At 38.8% G+C, this 18,283-nt stretch overlaps 1 protein-coding gene and 2 long non-coding RNA genes across 3 annotated transcripts; 1 reads left to right on the forward strand and 2 right to left on the reverse strand.

Moving 5' to 3' along the window:
- Positions 1-8,578: 8,578 nt before the first annotated feature.
- Positions 8,579-9,447, reverse strand: LOC129738728 (uncharacterized). Its single transcript, XR_008735619.1, has 2 exons — positions 8,996-9,447; positions 8,579-8,904 (listed from the first exon to the last, which is right to left on the reverse strand). It is a non-coding gene; the product is annotated as an uncharacterized LOC129738728 (long non-coding RNA).
- A 1,024-nt stretch (positions 9,448-10,471) lies between these two features.
- LOC129750725 (uncharacterized) lies at positions 10,472-11,095 on the reverse strand. Its single transcript, XR_008738472.1, has 3 exons — positions 10,958-11,095; positions 10,650-10,739; positions 10,472-10,589 (listed from the first exon to the last, which is right to left on the reverse strand). It is a non-coding gene; the product is annotated as an uncharacterized LOC129750725 (long non-coding RNA).
- A 1,726-nt stretch (positions 11,096-12,821) lies between these two features.
- LOC129738058 (uncharacterized) lies at positions 12,822-15,661 on the forward strand. Its single transcript, XM_055729238.1, has 3 exons — positions 12,822-12,973; positions 13,207-14,248; positions 15,581-15,661. Exons 1-3 carry the CDS (start codon positions 12,822-12,824, stop codon positions 15,659-15,661), a joined length of 1,275 nt encoding a protein of 424 aa, XP_055585213.1.
- Positions 15,662-18,283: the final 2,622 nt, after the last annotated feature.

Consider the following 18,283-nt stretch of genomic DNA (forward strand, 5'->3'; position numbering starts at 1 on the left):
TTTCGAAAAATTGTTACATTGAAAAGAGCTATCTAGAAACAGTGCCATCTGTTGCGCCGTTCAAAAGTTAGAAATCAAGCAATAGATGGCACTGTTTTTCGTCATTTTTTAACGGCTTCTTTGAATTAGAGCACTGGAAATTTTACACAAGTTTCTGAAGATTTTTTGTTCGAGCTTGTACATCTGTTCATCTGTGGTAAAACTATATTATATTATCGATAAAAACTAGTGAGATTAAATAAAACTAATGAAATTACAGAAACAAAGATCTCTGCTGAGCGGAGAGCGGAAAAAAAATCTACTGAAAGGCTGAACAATGCAGATCTGCACAAATAGGTAAGATTGTATAATCCATGTATAATATCAGAAATAAAAAATAAAAATCTCAACATTTAAATTTTTTAATTTTATTTTATTTTTTGTGGGAAAGAATTGGAACTATATTGGTTATGGTACAGGGAAGCTCTTTTTAAAAATATTTTACAATATGCGGAACGTATGATTGAGCGTTATTTTTACTACAAACTACTATAAGCAAACTATATCCATTGAAGTTGATGAAATCTATGATTTTGTATTCCAACGTAGCTAGAACATTCAGGTAGATTGTTTTGCTCGCCAAAAGTGGATGATATTTTAACCGTATCCAATAATGTAGCATGAAATATTTGTTCGAAAAAATCGCTCTTTTTGAATGGTAAACATGCTTAACAGCCCTTTCCCCATATGGTACTTTAACAGATAATCATAATACAGATTGTTAATATGGTCTGTGTTATTGTACATATACTGTTCACTTTACAATAAACGATAACGTTTAGAGACAATATAGAATATTCTCTATATATTGTAATTGATTATGCGGGAAACCATAAAGGGAGTCTAGTCTATGATATCGTGTGTAATACACCATATTTAATACTAAATGACGGAAGTAAAACGTTTAGACCAGCTTCCGTGAATATTACTCCCAGTGCACTGGATTTAACCTTATGTTCCCCGAGTCTCTTCAATGGGTGTCTTTGGCAAGTAAAAGATCACAGTCTAGGAGGGTCAGGTCATTTATTAATTGAAATTGAAATCTCTACAGTAAAAGCGAAAAAAGATCGGCTTATTTATAACAAAACTAAAATAAATGAGGAACTAACGTCGATTCAGCCTGAGGATTTCTCCTCATTTGAAAATTTTGGGAAATTGGTCCAAGAATCATTGAAACGCAATTCTGGCATAAGCACCTATAAACCTAAATATTATTGGTGCGACCAGCTTACTGTTCTCTACAAAGAGAAACAAAAAGCAAGAAGACAATTCAATATGGTTTCAAATGAAACGAACCTTATACAAATGAAAAAGGCTGACGCTAAGTTTCTTCGTCAAAAAAAAGAATTTATGAAGGAAAAGCTTTCTGAAATTACAAAAGACATCGATCCACGAAATACTAAAGCCAACTGGTTGTTAGTACGACGACTCAAGTACAATGAAACGAATAAACCCAAAAATAATAAAATCCTAATTTCTAAAGAAAACGCAGAACAATTCCTCAGAATCAATTTTGGACTTACTTACTTACTTAATGATCCCGCGCCGATCCTCCGGTGCATAGGGCCGTGGTAAAAGACCTCCACTGTTGACGATCCGGAGCCAGCGTCTTCACCTGGTCCCAGTCAAGATTCTCGTCGACAGTTCGGATTTCAGCGGCTAGGCTTCGCCGCCACGAATTTCTGGGTCTGCCTCTTCTTCGATGACCTTCTGGATTCCAATCTAGCGCCTCTCTGCAAATCTCGTTTTCATCTCTTCGCAGCGTGTGCCCAATCCATCTCCACTTACGTTCCCGAATCTCGATTTCTAGCGCCCTTTGATGACACCGGCGATGTAGTTCCTCATTCGAGATCCAGTTGCCAGGCCACCAAGCGCGGATGATATTCCGCAGGCAGCGGTTTACAAATACTTGCAGTTTTCGCGTCGTTACCGCATATGTGCACCAAGTTTCGCACCCGTACAGCAATACGGATTTGACGTTTGAGTTGAAGAATCGGATTTTTGTTCGTAGAGAGATCTGGCGTGACCGCCAGATGTTTCGGAGACTCGCAAACGCAAATCGGGCCTTTCTGATCCGTGTTTCGATGTCTTTTCTGGTACCACCATCAGGCGTAATCTGGCTACCAAGATATTGGAAGCACTCCACTTTCTCAACTTGTTGCCCAGCTACCATGAAACTGGAGGGATTTCCTGTGTTGATCTCCATCGACTTGGTCTTTCCGACATTGACTTTGAGACCTGCTGCCTTGGAACTTTCGGTGAGGTCGTCGAGTTTGGACCGACTGTTGATATAAGCCAGATACAAGAAAACTCGACACCTATAACACCCCAAAACAGAATTCTGTTAGAAGAATGGAACCAAATAATTAACAAAAAGAAGAAAACCTCAGCACCGGGCACCGATCGTTTAACTTACGAAATGCTCAAGACTCTAAACACAGAAACTAAGCTGAAGATAGTTAGCGAACTTAACAAGTACCTAGAAAAGGGGTTATTACCAGACTACCTGAAAGAAATCCGTATAGTCCCGATTCCCAAACCAGGTAGGGACCTAAGCAATGTAGCTAACTATCGACCGATAGCTTGTTTACCAACAATAGTGAAATCTATCAATTCTATCATCCTACGTCGCATTCAAGATCATCTGCAGAGTAAACAAATTTTACCAGATCTTTCTTTAGGATTTAGGAAGCAAAGATCTACCGAAGACTGCCTGGAATTTGTGACTAATCATATCAAAGAAGGTAGAAGACAAGGAAAAGTATGCATAGCAGTTTTCTTTGACTTCACAAACGCATTCAATCACGTAAATGTGAATAAATTGATTACAAAAATGACCGAGCTGGATTTTGATAAGGATGTTTGCACGTGGATTTATAACTTCTTAAACAACAGGAAATTGATAATACAAACTGAACAAGGTCCTACTTACACAACTATTTCACAAGGTTTACCGCAAGGAGATGTCCTTTCACCGACCTTGTTTAACATTTATACCGCTTCTTTGCATTCCGCAGAAGTTGAAACAGATGTTGTTACAGTACAATTTGCAGACGACTTTGTAAAAATAATATTTGCTGATAGTCAAAACGAAGCTATTCAGAAATCACAACGAGTGATTGAGTATTTCATGGATTGTAGCAGAATGATGGACCTCCAACTGAACCTGAACAAGACGAAAGCTATAATATTTCAAAGAAGACACATTGACTTGAAATTATCAGCTAAAGGTGTAAACATAGAAAATGTAAGGTTTTACAAATATCTGGGAATACTCATTGATCATAATCTTAACTTTGGTATTCACGTAAGGACAATGAAAGAGAAAATAAAAGAGAGGCAAAGCATGTTGAAGATCATTGGAAGTATTAAAAAAGGAGCCACACCGAAAGTAATGATTCTTTTCAATAAAGCTCTCTATGGGAACTATCTTTCATATGCTAGCACAGTATATGCAGACACCAGTTTCTCAAACCAAGAATTATTGGAAGTGACCCACCGTCAGTGCCAAAGAATAGCCACAGGTTGCTCTAAAACAACACCCATAAACACCTTAGCAGCCCTTTCGAATGAGGAACCACTTAAGTTAAAAAGGTACCAAACCACAAAAAAAAGAATCTCTTTACATTTCCGAAGAAAGGATGTAGTATACAAACAATTAATACAACTCGACAAAGAAAACCGCCTAGATAATAAGTACTACACATTCTTAGAAAGGCTATACTTAGATAATATCGAAGAAGTCCAAAGGGTTTACGGACCTTATCATGCCCAGAATGCGCAAGTAGATATACGCCATCACATAGAAGGGATGCCTATCAATAAGAAAAACATGGCTAATGAAACTATTCGACAAATGGGACTGGAGTACTTACGAAACGAATATTGCCTGTGGAGGAAAATATTCACAGACGCCTCCAAGACAAACCAAGGTTGTGGAGTAGGAGTCTATGAAGAGGAAAGTAACATACGAATAAGCCTCAGACTGGATCAGCCAACAAGCATTATGACAGCTGAACTACTCGCGATTCGATGTGCTCTTAAGGAACTTACCAAGCTAGAACGTATGCGAACAGTAATTCTAACAGACTCACAATCGGCGTGTTGGCTGTTGGAATCTCACGTGGAACTCAAAGACTGGGATGAACTAACCGGAGAAATTTGTCAAGATCTCATGGATACTGGAGCCGTGCTGCAATGGATCCCTAGCCATGTGGGTATATATGGAAATGAGCAAGCAGATCTATTGGCAAAACAAGGAGTTGAGAGTAATGCCATTCTAGTAAACAAACTGTGCTGGAATGACGTAGCACGAAATTACAAAAAACAACTGGAAGTAAAAACAAACGAATGGTATAAAAGTTTGGTACAATTGAACAATAAAGGAAAAAAATTCTACGAACTTTTCGAAAATTTCCCCTTGAAACCATGGTTTTGGTTCTCCAAGCTAGATGGCCAACAAATAAGATTATTAAATCGAATATTAGCAGGACATGATTTTTCTAAATACTGGCTCGGTATAATGAAAATAGAGCAATCAGAAAAATGTGAGCTTTGCGATAAACCGGAGACTACTACTCATTCGTTATTTGAATGCGTTAAGTACACCCACGTACGCAATCACTTCGATTGGGATAACTATAAAACCCTACCACAACTACTCCAGCCAAATAATGGAATTATTAGCTTCGTTCAATCGTTAGTAAAAATCGGTTTCAACTGGTTTCTGTCAACTGATAGATGTTCAACGAGCCAATGTTTTGGTCGAAACAAGTCAGGTCGTTGTTCAATGGAGCGAGTTGAAACTAGTCGAAACCAATCCAGCTCGGCAGCAGGATTAGTTTCGACTTGGTAGAAATCGGTCGAAGTCAATTGGAAAGAGACAGGTGATCAACTGTCAATCCATTTCTACTTGTTTCGACCCGTTTCGACTAGAGTTGATTGAACAGACATATTAAGGAGGATGAACTAAAAAACATTCTCAAGTTTCTTCAAATGGCACATTTGGATGTGTAACGAAAAGTCGTTACAAAAGCATAACAACTAAGCTAGTTGGCGGATATGAGGCATAGTTCCTCAAGCCATAATCACTCAAACTACAACAACAACAACAACAACAGCTGTCATTTTGTTTTTCCTTCTGGATTTCTTCACTTGGTTCTTCACATCCGGATTGTCTTTTTCCGTGTCCGGATTGCACTGAACAGCAGATAGTACGATTTTGCTTGGCTGAGAGGTTCAAAATCGGGGCAATAATATTTTTTCCGTTCATTATTTCAACTGTTTTGCTTCCAGCCACAAACAGCTGTTTATTGTTTTGACAATAACATTGAGAGTATTGGTGAACTTCTACCAAAAATGACTTTCTTCTCAGGGCGACTCCGTGCGTTTTTCAAGCGAAACTAGTTTGCCTTCGCAAAGGTCCTCAAACAGCTGACTTGTTTATATACTTGCGGGTAAGTTCGAAAAAAAATCCTAGCACCTGTACCGGTAAAATTACAAATAATGTGTTTTTTTCACCTCAGGCCGATGACATAGTAAGGGGCCGTTCACATACCACGTGGACAACTTAAGGGGAGGAGGGGGGTATGGAAATGTCCACGCTTGTCCACGGAGAGGGGGGGTCGGGGTTTGGGTCATGTCCACGTGGACATATTTACTTTCAAAATATTTTCTAAAGGTGAATAAATATAAAGACGTTTCAATCAAAATCTACAAATGGCAAAACTTTCCAATTTAAGTTTAAACAATTAGTAGCTACTTGAAGGCAAGTGATAAATATGATAATTAAGAAATTTAAAATTTTTAAGCAAAATTTATATCAGGAAATTCTTATTCGGTTTTTTTCAAAATCAGCCATTTCTATAACAAAAAGGCAAAAAGTTCACCATGGTGTTTTCTAACTGTCAAATTATTTGTATATAAAAAAAAACTATTTCAAATCTGTCCACGTGGACATCCGGAGAGGGGGGGTAGGGGTTTGGCAAATGTCCACGCTTGTCCACGGAGGGGGAGGAGGGGGTCAAAAATCTCATTTTTCTGTCCACGTGGTATCTGAACGGCCCCTAAGAGCGATGCGATGCGAATTGGCGAACGCGGCCAATGCGAACTCGAGCGGCGGAACAAATTGACATCTGCTTCGTCGCGTTGAGTATGTGAGGTTTAAGCGATTCACATACATTTTCATCAAATGTGGTTCGCCGCATTAAATCGCATTCGCCGGTTCGCATCGCACTCACTGTGTCATCGGCCTGAGGTGAACAAAAAACACCTTATTTGTAATTTTACCGGTGCTGGGATTTTTTGTTCGAACTTACCCGGAAGTAAATATAAACAAGTCAGCTGTTTGATGACCTTTGCGGTTTTCTTATAAGAATTCACGCATTCTTTTAACTACACGTTCAAGAAAAATTAATCTGAAGCAGTAAGTCATCCACTTAGACTTTACGTGAATTTCATGAGTGTTTTAAGTGAAACCAACGTTTTCACTACAGGACACACGTAGAATCAATAGGATGTAGTAAAAGCTTAGGTTACGTGGAAATTCCCGTAGAAAAAAATTCTAAATTTGGTTGCGTGTAAGGTCCCGCATACTAAAAAACTATATCTCAAACAGTCTAAACGAAACATCTACGGCTCTAGAAAAGGTGACTTTTTCTGTAAACGTACACACAACGAAAAAAATCTGTAAAATCACATCACATGTGATGTAAATAAAAAGAAGCATCATATATGACGGAATTTTCAGTGCTATTTGGAAATTACACGCCAGTAAAATTTTGCAACGTGTAAAATAAAAGTGATGTAAAATTTTGCAACGTGTAAAATCAAAATGATGTAAATTTTAAAATCACTGAATACTGGAATAAAAACTTTCCAATTGGAATTTGTTTTATTTAATTTATCGTTAATATGATTCAATAATGGAATTTTCTCATTTCCTAATAAAAAATAAAATCTTTCTATAATTAATATAATTCATTTTATTAAACGGCAAAATTTTTTATCTCACAAATTTTGTTTGTCTTTAGGAGTTACATCCATACTTTTCTTTTCTTCCCCGAAGTACCGGATCCTAAATTTAATAACGTGGAGCCACTTCCAGATCCGCATCAAAGATCTCCAGCAACCAGCAAGATCGATAAACTCACTCGCGGAAAAACTGCTTCAATAAAATATTATATATGGTGCACGACTTGACTTAACACTTTGTTGACATTTGTGTGTGCCTGTTTTTGACAGTCTGTATTTTTACATGACATTAACGCGTTCAGTGTTTTAAAATATTCATTGAATATTAATTCAATGTCCTATAACATTCCATGTCGTGTAATTTTAAGAAATTTCTCTCTCAGTGCTGTTAAGAATTCTGTGTGACCAGAAAAAAGTTGTAAAATTACATCACATATGATGTAAATAAAAAAAACATCACATATGACGGAATTTTCAGTGCGAGTTGAATATTACACGCCTGTAAACATCTACAGGCGTGTGGAATTTGAAAGACATGTAAAATATCAAAGACGTGTAATATTCAATTCGCACTGAAAATTCCATCATATGTGATGCTTCTTTTTATTTACATCATATGTGATGTGAATTTCCATCAAATAATCGCGTTCCGTGTCAAGTAATATTTATGCCATTAGAATTCAGTGCTGTTAAGGATTCAATCTTGTTTTAGTCTGTAAATTTACATTAATAAATCGCGTTCTATGTCATGTAACATTAAAGATTTCCAATTTCAGTGTTGTTAAGGATTCAGATTTTTTTTCTGTGTAGCTTTTAGATAAGACTTTACTTTGCTCTTAGAGCAAACGCACCAATAAGTGAGTATACGCGGCCCGGTTTTGCTCATTTCAGCGGACCGGTTTTGGGATACTCACTCTTTTGCGCACCGGGCGGTAGCATAATTATTTTTAAATTTGGCATTGCACTGAGAAAACTTTTGAAGAAAATCTTAATCTTAAATTAATACGTACCGAGTAAATTTTCGGAGTCGTCAGTTTTTTGCTGAAATTTTAATGAATGTTGGTCTTAAAAGGGCCTGGGGGTGTTGGCAGTTATTTGACGGGATAGCTGCTATCCGTATCGTGACGTCAAAGTCTACATCCTGGTTGAACATGCCGTACAGCAGCAGCAAGGCCAAGCAACTTTGAACACCAGTAATCGGGTCCGATGACGGATGCAGCAAGAACTTCCGAGCAGGATGTTTGCTTCGCTTGGCCTCGTCATCATATCTATAGGACACCGCTTTCAACCGGTGGTGGTTGTTTTCGGCGACCGATTCAACATTGATCCTTTCGGTAAAGCGTTGAGTTTCCCTTACGGTGTTTCCAATTCCGTGTCACCCGTTTGCTGGATTGTGATTAAAAACTTATTGCATTGTAGGACGACTTGATTGAATAAAATAAATTCAGATAAGAATAAGTTCAGATAAGAATATATTTTCGAATTAAGCTCGATTTTGCTTTCAAAACGCCGGGCACTTTTATTTCTTAACACCCCCGAAACACACCCTAACACCCGAAAAACAAAATTCAACAAACTAAACAATTCAACTTTATTTGTTTATTATATTTATATTAAAATCATACTTCTCTAAAAAATCTTCAACTTCTTTTTCTATCCAACGTGCTGATTGAAATAGTTGCTGCTCCGAAAAACTGGGTCCCATTAGTTGCAAACTTATTGAGAGACCTCGTTTCGAAAGCCGAATCGGTAGGGACAGTACTGGAATGCCACCCATATTGGCCGGTTGGATACAAAAATCCTGCACAGCGCACTGGTCTCGATTATTATTACTCCGAGAAACTCCGAGTGACCATTTTTGGTCACAAATTACGATGCTTCAAGTTTGTTTATCTGAAATTGAGTGAGAAAGGAAAAAATGTTATCAAAATTCATAGATAGAAAAAATTCCAAAACAGTATAAAATACAAAATAAATAACTCACCATCAGAACCAGCATGTACACTTTCTCGTTCAATTCTTGGAAAAACCCGAAAAAATGTAACGAAATTGCAAATTTAACTGGTAATTCCAAAAAAAACCATCCACAATTTTAATCTGATACAGTTTTTTCTTAAAATAAATATCAACAAACATCTACACGCTGCGACATAGTTTGTTTAATTCTGCTCAAAACGGTAGAATTTTTTTCAGTGCATGTTTGCTCTCGCCCCTTTCTAGTGAGCAAATTTGGTGATTTCGTCGGTCCCGACGGCATCGGCCCTATTTTGCTCACCTTCATACTAACCCCCGGTGCGGTATGGAAGTGATTAAACTCGTGAGCATTTTCACTTTGCTCGCGATTGCTGCGGATGCCCTAAGAACGAAACAAGAAGGTACATTTGAAAAAGTGATGGTATCTGGAAAAGTGAATGAAAGGTATGAACGATTTACTTCAATTTTTCAATAATCGTTAAAATAGGTTAAAATGATCTTGAACCGTAAAGCGTCCATGGTTTATGTCACCCACGTCAAAAATTTACGAGATGCAGGTCAGAGATGCCAGATGGTTTTTCAAAAACATCAGTACAAATTTATGAAAGTATCTATACAAAACACTTACATTAAGGAATATTCAATCAATAAAAAGCAACATTCAAGTTCATGTTGGTGCAATTAAATATATCTAATTCAAAGTTTCCCTTAAATATCGATTGATAGAAATCCATTTTACGTCAAATATATTGATTGATAATATTAGTATTCAATTTTTAAGTATTATTTTTAAGTATACGATTGTATATTAGGTACTGGAATTCCATTTACAGGAAATTCATAAAACGATATCAAAGAAAATCCGGTAAATGATATAGTCCGGTAAATTAAATTCCGGTTAATTGCAAAGTCCGCACCATTTACCATTTTCAGTAAACAGTAAACAACTTATTAATTACATTCATAGCTAAATGAAATTCAGTATTCTAGTTTCCGTTTTTTATAATGAATACCGCATTTTTCATCGAGGATGAATATTAATTAAACTCATCTAAATATAAATGATATCTCCTTAAATCCATAAAACTAAAAAATTGCACATGTGTGCGTGCCATATTCCCGTATGATTCCATTCAACGTAGGCATAACTGCGGAAGAAACGTTTTGTAGAATCGTGTTATACCTATTACTGGAAATGTTCACTCAGAAATGAAAAAAATATAAAATTATTATTTTTCATGTATTTTCACGTTTTACCGTGCCCACTCACTGAGTTATTTCTCGGCGTGTAATAACTGAAATATTTCTCGTCGAGAAATATCTCGGTTATTAAAAATTTGAGAAATATCTACGACAGTGACATCTGGTGGTGGTAAATGGAACGAAATTTAAATTGGTGGTTGCACTTCAGGATTATTTTCAATTCAATTCTATTTTTTATTTCAAATATTTGAAAATTTTTCATTTTATTGTAAATTTAAAAGTATCACAAACATAACTAAATAAAAATAAAAGTTTTTCGGCGTATTTGTAAACTCAGGGCACAATTCAGGGCTATTCCACCTTTTCAACCAAATCGAGCATTGAATTCGGTGTTGTCGTTCCTGAAATTGAAAATATCTATTAGCTTCAACATCGAATTTATTTATGATAGTGGTACTTACCGTAGCAAGTTCCACAATAGCAAATGAATAGAAATCCACAGTTGATTAAAATGAAAACTGTTCTCGGTAGTCACTTCGATGCTTTTAGATCTGAGAAAGGAAAAAAAAACAGGTTTTTGAAACTGTTTTTTTATAATTAATATGGTCGAACTTCGAAGGGAAATTATTATTTCAATGACGACAGGTTTGGAGTTATGCTGATGATGTCCTACTGGATTATTTCCTCCGGTTTAACGTCATCTCAATGATCAACTGTGCAGGACATAATCTCCGCTATCATATAATATAGGAGTAATAAGCAGATTTACCTATAAAAAACTGACCATGTGACCTCGGCAGTGCATCGACACAGTTGTTCCTATCCGGTTAACGGTCATGTTGCTGATGCGGTCCTCAATTTTTCTCATTTTGAAGCACCAACTAGTTCGAAACAGGTGATTGTTTGCGGATGTTTCATTATTACCAATGAAAACAAAATACCAAACGACAAACATAAGAAAGAAAAGCACACCGAAATGACAGGTTGAAATGTTTCACGTTCCAAATTTAATGCGGAAAATGTGGAGAAATATTTCCAATGCATAAAAAATAATATCGCAATACGTATTTTTTAGGGACTGAAAAAAATATTCGCGCCATAATTCCAGGATAAATAAAAAGAAATGATTTTTATATTTTATTCATTTCTGAGTGTTCGGTTACAAGAGAACTTTAAAAAAACTGTAACGAAAACAGTTTGATAACGAGAATACGTTTTCCACGAGCGTTGTTTGGACGTTATCTCAACCTTTTGCAAAACAGTTCTTCCATACAAATGTTTTAACAGTTTTTAACAGTAACATAACTTAACGCCATATTCAACAGACCGTCGCTTTGGATTTCACAATTAGTGGAATTTTTTTTACGATGTCAGTTATCGTTTTCTAAAAGTTTTTTTACGCTGTTTGAAATAGTTTTATAACTTTTATAGTAACTGTTTGGTTACAGTATTTTTGTATTCGGGAATCCTATAAGGGTTTTTTTTTATTCTTTTTTCTCAGGGCTTTTAAACCAAGTAGGTTTATTCATCCCGAATCCTATAAGGGTATATATACGGACGATAGCCAACCGATCCGTCGTTCTCGAGCCGCGATTACCCCGATCGAAATCCGTATCATTTGCGGTTGTTTTTCGTTTTGTTTTGATCCGATCCCGCTCTGAACGTGGCACAGATACTGTTTCAAACAGACGAGGAACTGTGTTCAAATCAGTTTAGTGCAACTCGATTTTTTTTTGTGCACTGTACAATTATTGAGTTTTGACGCAAATGTCATCAAGCGATATGGCCTGCGATAAATGCGCTAAACCTACGAGCGACTCCGACAGCATTCTTTGTCAGGGCCTTTGCAGCCTGGCGTTTCACTTAAAGTGTGCGGGGTTGCTTTCGTCGCACCTCAAGTCGAAGGCTGACAACAGAAATCTGCTCTGGGTTTGTGACGAATGTTGCAAACTTCTAAAAAATGCTGCTTTTCGTCGATCTTTGGACAGCTATGAAACTCTTATTGCGGACATGCGGAAGAGCCAGGCTTCGTTAGTTGCTGATATGAAGTCTGAAATTGCTGCGACCAACTCGAAGCTTGATAAAATTCTAAACGTTCGCCCTAACATCAACCCTTCTCCTCGCGTCCCTGCTGCCTGACCTAGGCTAGCCACTCCCTCGAACAAGAGGCGCCGAGTTGAAAACCCAACTGTAGCCCCCTGTGTGGGTACTAGGAGAAAAACTACCGTAAAAACTATTGCGACGGTTGCTCCTCGCGAAAGAAAGTTTTGGATCTATCTGGCTCGATTGCAAAATAGTGTTACGGCCAAAGATATCGAAGAGTTCGTAATGGAATGTCTCCAATGCGAATCAGCTGAAGTTCATGCCCTAGTTCGAAAGGATGTTGATGTTTCCACGCTCAGATCAATTTCTTTCAAAGTTGGGGTGGATCCTAAGTTGAAAGACACTGCGCTTTCCCCAAAGACTTGGCCTGCTGGAATATTATTCCGAGAATTCGAGGATTTTGGTTCAAAAAACCCTTTAACTCCTGCTGTCACTTTCTCACCAGTTGCGCCATCCATGGAGACTCCTGGCAGTTCAACTCCTCGTGTGGCACCAATTCACTGAACGCCTCTACCTACGGTTTACCGAGAATGGACAACGAGTCTTCTTTAGCCTCGACAAGCAACCGCATAAGACTCTCGAGTTTCTCGTCATCCGAACTTTCCAACAGCTGTCGTGTTCACTTCCACGAACATCACCAATTCCTCGCCTCTTCTCTGGCTTCTTCACCGGGACGCAACGAGTCAGAAGCGCGGTCTTCGCAGAGTCGTTTTCCCGCGGCCTTTCCCGGTTGTGTTCCCTTACTGTTCCCGAGGACGACATTCTTATTATTGGCGACTTCAACTTGCCCGGACTTAAATGGTGTTTCTCCCAGTGCGGTTTTTTGTTTGCTGATCCAGCGAGATCTTCATTTACTACGCCCTCTAGTTTGATCCTCGACTCACTCAGCACAGCAACTCTCCGACAAATTAACAGCGTCGAGAATGAGAATGGTCGCTTGCTCGATCTCTGTTTTGTTAACGACGGATCCCAATTGGCTACGATTGAACTGGCTCCTGCGCCTCTGGTTAAGCTTGTTCCTCACCACCCGGCACTGCTGCTTTCGCTTGAAATCTCTGAAGTTGTGACTCCTATCAAGAAGCCGGCATCCTTTTTTCTCGATTTCAAGAACGCCGATTTTGTCGCTATTTCACAAACGCTTGACGCCATCGACTGGAATTCTGAGCTCGAATCTTCCGATCCAAACGCCGCTGCTATGAAGTTCTCCCATATCATCAACTACATCATCGATCGTCACGTACCAAAACGCTCAGCAGCCTCTGACCTACGTGCTCCCTGGGTCACGAAAGAGTTGCGACAAATGAAAGCACTCAAGAACAAAGCCCTCCGCTACTACTTGAGGCACAAGTCTCTCCACGCCAAAAACCAGTATCGCAAACTTAACGCAGCTTATAAAAAAGTAAGCACGCGTTGTTACCAGGGCTATCTTATCCGGATTCAGCGTGGTTTTAAAACTAGACCCAAATCGTTTTGGCAGTACATTAAGGACCAACGGAAAGAATCGGGCTTACCGTCCTACATGTTTTTGGAAGACAAGTCGGCGACCTCAGACCTTGATATTTGTAACCTCTTCGCTGACAAATTCCGTAATACTTTTGATTCTGGTTCAATATCCACGGAGCAGTTGACTATGGCGGCTAGTAACGTCCCACGTCAGAGCACTTCCTTTCATCACATCGTAATCGATGACGATACCATCCTGAAGGCGACTGCTAAGCTGAAATCCAGTGTTTCTGCAGGTCCGGATGGCATTCCGGCGACTTTTCTAAAACGCTATATATCACATATGCTGACTCCTATAAAACGAATCTTCCAATCATCGCTCACGGAATCCACGTTCCCTTCCATCTGGAAAGAGGCTTACATGTTTCCGGTCTACAAAAAAGGTGACAGGAGGAACGTTAACAATTATCGCGGTATTTCTGCCCTTTGTGCGATCGCCAAACTGTTTGAGCTGGTTGTACTAGATCCATTTTTCTCGTATTGCAATTTTTATTTCTCTAACGAACAACATGGATTCATGCCCAAACGCTCTACGACAACAAACCTGTTGACGTTCACATCTTCCGTGCAAGACAGTTTTGCCATGGGATCTCAAACCGACGTAATCTACACCGACCTGACCGCAGCTTTCGACAAGGTAAACCACAAAATAGCCATAGCCAAACTAGATCGTATCGGTATCTGCGGCTCTTTACTGGAATGGTTCCATAGCTACCTGGTAGGACGGAAACTTATTGTACGATCAGGTGAATCATTTTCCGATCAATTCCGTGCCTCTTCTGGAGTACCTCAAGGGAGCCACCTAGGACCCATCATATTCCTGATCTACTTCAACGACGTGCTGTTGCTTCTCGATGGACCAAAACTGGCGTATGCCGACGACTTGAAATTGTTTCAATCCATCAACAGCCCCGAAGATGTCAACGTATTACAGAGCCAGTTTAACATCTTCGCCGCCTGGTGTGATGTCAATTGCCTTCCCTTAAATCGCAACAAATGTACGGTAATTTCGTTTTCACGCAAGCGGCTACCGCTATCGGCTGATTATTTTCTTGGACATGAGGCAATTGCACGGGTTGAGCATATGAAAGACCTTGGTGTGATCCTGGACGAACGGCTGGATTTCAAGATCCACACAAACTACATCGTCGATAAAGCTTCCAGATGCCTGGGTCTTTTATTCCGCATGACAAAAGACTTTAAGCACAGACAAACAGACAGGACACTTAGAAGAAAAATCTAACAAATTTTCGCAAGAGATTACATTGCCATCTGGTGTCGGTGTTGCCTACCAATCAGCATTATCTAAAATAAAAGGATCGAGGCAGCCTAAGATATTGTAATGTGAAAAATAGTAAACAAACATTTTTTTCTTAAGACTGAGATTTTGTCAATTTTCTTCTTAATTAGATTTCTACGAATGTGATCGAGACATCCCATTTCATTGAAGATCAGGGAACAAGAACCTGCACAACTGTATTCGAGAAAGAGTGCAAAGTGATCCTTACTAGTGCTAGTGCAAGTTCTCGCTAGTTAGTTGAAACCGGGAATATCAGAAACTTCATTAAAAGCAGCTGCACAGTACAAGGAGAGGAAACCGGAACTTCATCCTTTACAGCCAGAGTCTCTTGAACCGGATTGATTTTAATCACTGCCGTAGCGTAATTTAAAATATTCAAATCTCAATTTTATTTTGCAGAGTCATATAATGGAAATTCACAGCTTTATCGTCTTTGAGTGTGAGTGAATCCCATTGATAGATAATACATATTTGGTTTCAAAATAGTTCGAGTCGACGATCAAACCATCGAACATTCCTCCAGCCGAAACTGATGAAAATGGATCAAATGGATCTGCTTCGGATTGAATTGTGATAAAACATTGTGTTTGAAATGCAACTATCATTCAAAAAAAACTCGTTTTGATTTCATGTATTTCATTTTACTTTTGGTGCTTTTTGAAGGATAAATTATAGGTCTCATTTTGACAGGATTAAAATTTGTCAAGTACTCAGGTTTTCGTTGGAATTAAACTTTTTAGCCTTACTTTTCAATACTCAATAGTAATTTTAGAGGTTAAACTTTCCTTTCAAATATCTTTCATGTGTAAATAATATTTGGCGCATCATAAATTTGCTTCCTCGAACATTTCTTAACGGTTTTCGAGATTCATTGTGATGATTTTGTATTTGGATTTTTTTTTTATAATTTTTACTTTTTATCCCAACTTCATTGATGGGAGAAGGATGAAGGAAGGTTGTTTCGGGTATCGGCCTTGTTTCTCGTTTGAAAATGTGGTCCTAGTAATTGATCTGTCTGTACGATTCGGGTCGAATGACAATAGCGTTGTGGGAATGTGACGTCGGATTTGAACCGTTCCATATGACCGTCTGCTTTTCCGACCGGGTCCGCCGTAGTCTCTGGAGGCATGTACCCTTGGTCAGGGCAACCGTTGCCGGCGGATCCCAATCGTAAATAGTCTTCGGTGACGCATCAGCTCCGGAACAGATATCGAAAGTCGGCCCTGAATTAACGATTAATAAAGGCTTACAGTTTGACAGACTTCCTTCGAATAATTAAGTGATTTCTCCAGCTACGTCGGGTTCCCATTTCTTATGTAAAAAAATGCATCGGCCGCGAAACGGTATACGACCAACTCATCCAAACAACTTTCAGGGAAATTATTCCTAAAAAACAAATGCACTGGCTGTTAAAAGCTCGGTCCTGCATGAAGTCAATGAGTTTTACACACCGATCAAATGAGCCTCTGACTGACGTACCTCCTAGTCCGATCATTTCAGCTGTTCGTTGCGATTAATTTATTAACGTTGAGAATTAAAAAAAAATTTCCCAAAGCAGGAATCCAAGTTTCGTTGGATAAAAACAAACGAAAATAAACATTCTATAAGTACCATGGTGATGGAAATATTATTACCACTATTACACAGCTACCATGATGAAAACTTAGATTTGCTTCTCAGTGATTCTAGTGCACTCTTGTGGCGACATTGCCTAGCTTCGGAACAGGTTTGCGAAAAACGAAAATCGAGTGTCCCGTCTGTTTGTCTGTGCTTTAAGGATATTTATTGCCTCAAGAGTCTTTACTGCAGCTTGGTTCGATCGTCCCTCGAATATGCCTCGGCTGTATGGTGCCCCTACTACCAAAATGGCTCGGAGCGTATCGAGGCCATCCAGAGGCGTTTTTTGCGCTTCGCTCTCCGGAACCTGAACTGGCAAGACCCATTCCGACTCCCCAGCTACGAAAGCCGCTGCCGCCTTATCGACATCGACACGCTGCAGGCCCGCCGGACCGCAACACGGGCCTCTATTGTTGCCGATCTGCTTTCGTCTAGAATCGACTGCCCAGCACTGCTAGAAGCACTCCAACTCAGCGTGCGATCCCGTGGCTTGAGGAATCGTAATCTTCAGCTATTTGCTCCTCTCCGACAGAATAACTACGGAGCTAATACAGCGCTAATTGGTGCAATAAGGACGTTTAACCGCTTCTCCGACCATTTTGATTTTGACGTTTCGAGGGAATTATTCCGAAGAAGAATCCTTAGTGCTTTAAGTATAGTATAGGGTAAATTCCGTGTAATTGTAGTTTGTCTTTAATTTTTAACCTATCATTTGGATCAATATGTGATCTGTTGATGAAAATAAACAAATAACAAATAACAGATAGTATTGGCAAAAAATTGGCCTCAGCCATAACCTCAAATTTTGATTTTCGATCAGAGCGCCCAATATCCCTGGAATTTCTAGCAAGAAATGGGAAGAGCGCTTCATCAGTTTCATCGATCGAATCGCCTCAACGGAGCTGAGACTATCCGAATAGATGAAATAGTGGTCAACTGGCAGTGTGCGAATGTGTTCCAAGGTGCAGTAAAGGGACCATTCAAATATAACGTAACGCTTTGAGGGGGAGAGGGGGGTATAGCAGTTTGCTACGTTTTGTGGATTTTGCTTAGAAATTTTGAGGCGAATGTGTTACGTAGGGAGGAGGGGTGTTGAAAATGCTCGAAGATTGCGTTACGTAATATTTGAACGGCCTCAAATAGGAGTAGCATTCTCCATGACCAAAATTTTAAAACGGAGAGAAAGAAGGTCTATAGTCAGTGCAGCCAATGGATCCATTAATATTCACCCAGTTATGAACTTTTGTGTATGAAGCATTCTTAAAATATCTATAAGTACGATCCCTCGTGCGCTATTCAAATATTAATGAAATATCAAAATAATAACGAAAGTTTAAACAATCCATAATTTTATCACAAAACAATAAGAATTCTTAATTTCTTCTTCTTCTTCTCCTCTTCTTTATGGCCAGCTGATCTTTCGGCTAAACTGCCAAAATTCTTAATTTCAATTTAAATAATGGAAATGCTTTGACAGCAAGGAGACCTTTATATACTAACCTTGTTTTGCCCACTTCGAAAACGTTTGAAGAACTCGTGTAACATTCGGGTACACTTTCGATCAAATTCGGC

Source organism: Uranotaenia lowii, chromosome 1 (assembly GCF_029784155.1).
Source record: "Uranotaenia lowii strain MFRU-FL chromosome 1, ASM2978415v1, whole genome shotgun sequence".
NCBI classification, from domain to species: Eukaryota; Metazoa; Arthropoda; class Insecta; order Diptera; family Culicidae; genus Uranotaenia; species Uranotaenia lowii.

Coding starts and splice junctions, on each gene's coding strand:
- LOC129738058 (XM_055729238.1), top strand. CDS start 12,822: ATGGACAACGAGTCTTCTTTAGCCTCGACAAGCAACCGCATAAGACTC. Junction 12,974..13,206: donor TCTTCACCGGGACGCAACGA/GTCAGAAGCGCG, acceptor ACAAATTAACAG/CGTCGAGAATGAGAATGGTC. Junction 14,249..15,580: donor TCGCCAAACTGTTTGAGCTG/GTTGTACTAGAT, acceptor GTTTCAAAATAG/TTCGAGTCGACGATCAAACC.